General features: G+C 27.4%; 1 protein-coding gene across 1 annotated transcript in view; it reads left to right on the top strand.

Annotated features, from left to right (window-relative positions):
* The window catches only part of LOC111690726 (lactase-like protein), a 3,754-nt gene extending 1,910 nt beyond the window's left edge, over positions 1 to 1,844 (top strand). Inside the window, exons 2-3 of the mRNA XM_046952590.1 lie at positions 866 to 1,459; positions 1,516 to 1,844. Coding sequence (XP_046808546.1) covers positions 866 to 1,459; positions 1,516 to 1,836 — 915 coding nt within the window. The 3' untranslated portion in view covers positions 1,837 to 1,844. The remainder of the gene's footprint in view (positions 1 to 865; positions 1,460 to 1,515) is intronic.
* The last annotated feature ends 4,401 nt before the right edge of the window (positions 1,845 to 6,245 follow it).

Raw genomic sequence — 6,245 nt, 5'->3', positions numbered from 1 at the left:
ATCTATCTATCTATCTATCTATCTATCTATCTATCTATCTATCAATCTATCTATCTATCTATCTATCTATCTATCTATCTATCTATCTATCTATCCATCTATCTATCTCTCATACTATCGTTCTATCTACAGCAAGGTGAAATTTTCAACTAGGTTTTTAAGTTTCAATAAATTTTCTAATAATATTTATAATATTCGACGATGACATTTTGTTAATCATACATGACTATTGTTGACGTAAACGAATTCTATTAAAAGCTAAGTGAGTGTTCAATTCAATACTGTTGACAGTTGTTTTTGTAACTTTGTCTACAAATGGCGTTTACTATCAACTTATAGGTAAAAGTCAATATTTTATATAGAATGTTAATAATTTTAATAATACATACTTGTAATATATATTTTTTTTTTTTTCAAAAACAACTTGATCTTAAGAGGAACAATTTTCTATTTGCATATATTTAACAAAGATTTAAAATATTTAAATAATAATGTAATAATAATGACCTCAATTAACAAGTTCACATATTTCAAATAACTATTTATATATAATTTTAGAAAAAAAAAATCATAAAGCTTGTCGAACACAATGTGAGCATGTAAATTTTAAATAAATTTTAGAGAAAAATTCTAAATCAACTTAAGACATATCTAGTATTTATTTAGTTAGTTAGTTACTCTATGGTTAAGTTATTAGCTTTTGTTCTTGTGTTGCTAAGTATGTAGTTCTAATTTAATAATTCTGGGAGGTGTGTCCGTAATAATTGCAAATTGTAATAATAGTGCTTCTGTGTCTGTTAGCAGCCGCTTGTCATTTTGTTTATGCATAATTTTTTTTAACATCTGTATCTGCTTCTATAATCAGATTTCTTTCTATCAATTACAGTGGCGCCGAGATGTTCAAATGCTGCGCGAATTAAACGTTAAAGTTTATCGTTTTTCAATATCATGGCCCCGTATATTGCCCACTGGTCATATGAATCATGTAAGCACCGCTGGCATTAAATACTATAGTAATTTGTTGGATGAACTTTTACACTATAATATTACACCCATGGTGACGATGTATCATTGGGAACTACCGCAGCGTTTACAAGAATTGGGCGGTTGGACCAATGCTGAGATTATACCTCTTTTCAAAGACTATGCTCGTTTGTTGTTGGAAATGTTTGGTGATCGTGTAAAAATTTGGACTACCATTAATGAACCCTGGCATGTGTGTGAACATGGTTATGGTGTAGATTATATGGCTCCAGCTTATAATTATCCTGGTATACCAGCCTATCTGTGTGGTCATAATTTACTTAAGGCTCATGCTGAAGTAGTACATATGTATCGTGATGAGTATAAGAAATCTCAAAAGGGTCGTATTGGCATTACAGTGGATGTTTCTTGGCCTGAACCTAAAACGGATTCAAGTGAAGATCGTGAAGCTTCCGAGAGGGCTATGCAATTTTATGTAAGTTTTTAATTTATATTATATTTAAACTTCCATTCATTTTGATTATTATTTAGGTGGGTTGGTTTGCACATCCTATATTCTCCCGTCATGGTAATTATCCCTCAGTAATGATTGATCGTATACACAATCTTAGCAAGGAGCAGGGTTTTTCACAAACTCGTTTGCCCGAATTTACCAAAGAAGAGATACAACGTATTAGAGGCACTTCGGATTTCTTTGGCATTAATACTTATACCACAAATTTAGTAACCAAAAATGATCATAATAATTCTGCCGGTTTCCCTGTACCGTCGTTCAATCATGATATGGGTGTGGTGGAAACTCAAGACCCCAACTGGACGGGGTCGGGATCTGTGTGGCTAAAGGTAAGTTGATAGATAGATAGATAGATAGATAGATAGATAGATAGATAGATAGATAGATAGATAGATAGATAGATAGATAGATAGATAGATAGATAGATAGATAGATAGATAGATAGATAGATAGAAAGGTAGGTAGGGCAGATAGATACTACTTGATGGCATTTTTGTGATAAAAATCTCGGATTTGACTCAAATTTTAGGTGTCTTAGGAACGTCCACCTGACTTTATCATACCAGTGTATGTATGTCAACAAAACCAACATCTCTAGAAATGTCAACTTCTTTATAAATGTGGTAAATAAATATTACTGAACTCTTTCCTATATTTTACTGTTAAAATGTGTATCAAAAAGTGCAAACAAGTTCTATAAAAATGTTAAAAATTCCAACTGGTATTTATCTTTATGATTGATTATTTTTTCAATAAATTCAAGCAGACAAGTATAAAGAGATTTAAGTTTTAGGTCGTTAATTACCTGTTAAATCAAAATATAAAATAAATTGAAACAATTAGTAAACTTCTCACTCCTCGTAGCCTAACTACATGAGGCAACACATGTTGTAATTAAATAAATTTTATAAAAATTAATATTGACTATTAAATTATATATAATATGAGTAATTAAACCAAAAAGAAGTTAATTTTGTCAAATTGCTAAAAAAATTTGCAATATTTTATAAACTATAATAATTTTATTAACATTATAATTTATGTTTTTTTAAGATATAGACTAGTTTTGAAATGTTTGTTAAAATTCTAACATTTGAATATTAAAAACAATGCCTTCCTGTTTAAGTAAGGGGTGTAATTTATAATTGCAATAATAATAGCAAGTTGTTTTAATTTTTTTTTTTTTGTAAATAACAGGTGTTACTGTTTTTTTTTTTTAATTTTTAAATCCGTATTTTTCTAACATTTAAATACAAAATCTATAAAAATTGTCATAATAAAATAATAAATCGGTATCATTAAATTTGCAAATTAAAAATTGTTACTCACCTTTACTTTAATTTACTATAAACTATTAATTCCATTAATTTTACAATTAACAACAAAGTTAATAACAACAACAGCCGCTCAAAAACTTAATTTATTCAAGTATTTCACTTATGATATGTAGTGTATAATTTACTTTTGTAATTTAACTTTTTATTGAACTCACCTGATGATAGCTATCAGATGTTATATCACCATTTGATTGATCGGCAATCTTTTCTGGATGATTATGTGTCATAAAATCCCATATAGATTCTCCTTTATCATCGGCATTCCAACCTCCCTCTATCTGATAGGATGATGAACCCACGCCCCATATAAAATCTTTGGGAAAACGTCGTATAAATTTTTCGGTTGAACTGAAAATAGATATATAAAATTTCAAATCGAAATGTCGAAATTTTTTTAATAAAGTGGTTTCTTTATTTAAATATAAAATAAAGTACTTTTATTAATGAAAATATTATTGAGGTTTTAAACAATACTGTATATACTGTTTTGTACACCTATGGATCAGAGATACAAGCCGATGCAAAATGATCGGAGGCGCAACCACTTTAGGTCGCCGGTGGCGGCTTTTTATAGCAAATATCTGCGGCTGCTAAATTATCGGCTCAATTTTACTTTTTCTTCAGAAATTGATCTTATAAATCTCTATAGAAAAGTCTGTTATATAGAAACCTGCAGAAATTGGAAATTAATAGTAGTTTTCACTATTTTAATATTAGCGGAATATTGTGAGGCAACTCTTTTCAATTTCCAATAAGAATTAATAACTCCGTTAAAATTGGTAAAATTATTTTGACCTGGTTCACTCTGGGAAACTTTTTTTTTAAAAACTTTTGATTTTTGTGTGTGAGAGAAAGAGATATCAACCATCTCTTTCTTTCACACACAAAATCAAAAGTTTCTCAACAAAAGTTTCGCAGTGTGAACCAGGTCATTCTGAAATACATGTGCCATTGCAGTCTTTATCAGCCGAAAGAAGTCGGCGGCGGCGCGGCTTGCAAAATATTGACAGCGGCCAGCCACCGGCGATTTGAGCCGTTTTGGCTTGTATCTCTGCTTAAACGTTGATTAAACTTTCGGTTAGATTCATCACAAGTTTAATAACAAGGAGTTTAACAATAATTACGTTTTTTTTATTAAAAGCTGTCAATTGCATAATTATTGCCATACTTTTTAGTAAAAAAATCGTAAACAGTAAACAGCTGTTTTTGTAAATATTAGTTTGGCAAAATAAAAAACAATCTAACATTAGGAAATTTAAAACAAACATTATTGATTTAAAGAATGATATTGTCATTTAAATTGTAACGATGACATTTTGAGTTTCACTTCCAAATTTCACTCGGTAACTAATGAAACTTTGTAACATTAACATGCACATTTTAAAAAAAAAATTAATTAGAAATTTTGCTTTTTCATTTATTTTGTTTTTAATACTAATGAGGTTTTTACATTTAACACTCACTGCTTCAGGTCTAAGATCTAGAAACAAACAAAAAAACCAGAGTGGTTTTGCCACACTTTCATTAATTTAAAATGCATTTCAATACAATTTATTATTGACGTATTAAGAAGTAAGCTGCGTCAAATGACCAATCTCTTTGCAGCCTGAAAGTACCATAAACACAAACAGGAATAATTTAATTAAGAATTACAGTTAAAAATACGTAAATATTTATTAACCAGAACTAAAGAAATAAAATTACACATTGATGTTTTATTTTTAACTAGTTGTCATTTGTAAAATAAAAAAAATATTAAAGAAGACCTGTTTAAAACGGTTTATAATAAAAGATTTATATTTGTGTAACAATTTTAATACATTTTTAGTTGTATGTATTTTGAAAGTTGTATTTTGCATGAATCACATGTTTCAAGCCCTTGAAATATAAAATATGGGGAAATAACGTAAACCAAAAAAAAATATGGGGAATTTCTTAATTTGTGTTAAAAACACTTTTGTTTAGAATAAATATTTAATTGAAGATTTAAAAAAATTGTAAATGATTATTTATAAATCTCACTTATTTACAGGTACTATTATTTTGTCAATTATAATTTATGTAAGTAATAATTAAAACATTCTATTATTTAAAGTTCACTTCAATAAGTACACCTATAAAATTTTATTACATTTATTAAATAATTAAGAAATGTACAATTTACCCAGCAGGTTTGACTTTGTACAGAACGTCTATTTTAATCAATGTCAAGATATCTGTCATTATGGAGAGTTATAGATTTTCGGATTTAAAACTTTAATTTTGAAAACTTATGTTTGTTGGGTATTTATTATTCCCAAAACATTTTAGAAATTATAGGTTTATATGCGAAAATAATATGAATTAAAAAATATTTATTTATTTCTTTTATATTTGTTTATTTAACACAAATAAAGTACAGCTGTTAATTTCATTGTTAATTTTGCTTCCCCTCTAGTTCCTTTAAAAACACAGCTGAGATCATAGGTATATACATTTTAACAAATTTTAGAATTCAAATTGTTTTATATCTGATATATACAGTTTATTAAAATTTGTAAATTTTGATTTTGTAAGCATCAACTTAATTTGAAATCATATCAACTTATCCATTCCTGCTGCCATCATATACAGATGGTTACATTTACATAAATAAATTACAAAATTTTTAGTTTTTCATAAACACTAATTGATGTTTGCTTTTAAATATTAATAAATTAACTAAAAACTTGAAACATTCATAAAATAAACAATCCTTTTAAAAATAAAAGTAGTTGTAATTATCAACGTAATTAAAACATGTAATTTCTATTTATGACAAAAGCAGATTTATTTCTTTAAAGCTCATAATATATTATCTATGTCTCAAGGTAAATTATTTAAAAAATAGTTTTTAGAATAACTACTTTTCCCAGTTTTAGATAAAATATCTTAAATGTAGTAAATTTCGGGAAAATGTTTGCAGTTTTTAACGCAATTTTCTCATGCACTTGCTATAACAATTAATTTTAAGATAAAGTTAAGTTATAAAAAATTAATCCAATCAATAAACTACTACATGACAGACTTTATGTCTACACGTGCCATAACATTGTCTTGTGAAGTGTGGAGCACGACTAATTCATAACGTTTGTTTTATGTGTCACAGTCATACAATCAGTCAATGCAATAATTGACTTTAAAATTAAACTATTAAACGATTTTAACAATGCAATTATTATAATATTAGTTTTGCAAATCAAGTCCCTGTTGGAAAATTTTAGAATGAGAACATTTTTTTCCTTATATAAATTCTTTTTGAGATTGAAGTTGTCTCATTATCGCATTACATTATCTATCTATCTATCTATCTATCTATCTATCTATCTATCTATCTATCTATCTATCTATCTATCTATCTATCTATCTATCTATCTATCTATCTATCTATC

This window comes from Lucilia cuprina, chromosome 5, assembly GCF_022045245.1.
Source record: "Lucilia cuprina isolate Lc7/37 chromosome 5, ASM2204524v1, whole genome shotgun sequence".
Lineage (NCBI taxonomy): Eukaryota > Metazoa > Arthropoda > Insecta > Diptera > Calliphoridae > Lucilia > Lucilia cuprina.
Note: the sequence above shows the minus strand (reverse complement) of the source record. Positions and strands in the feature narration are given on the sequence as shown.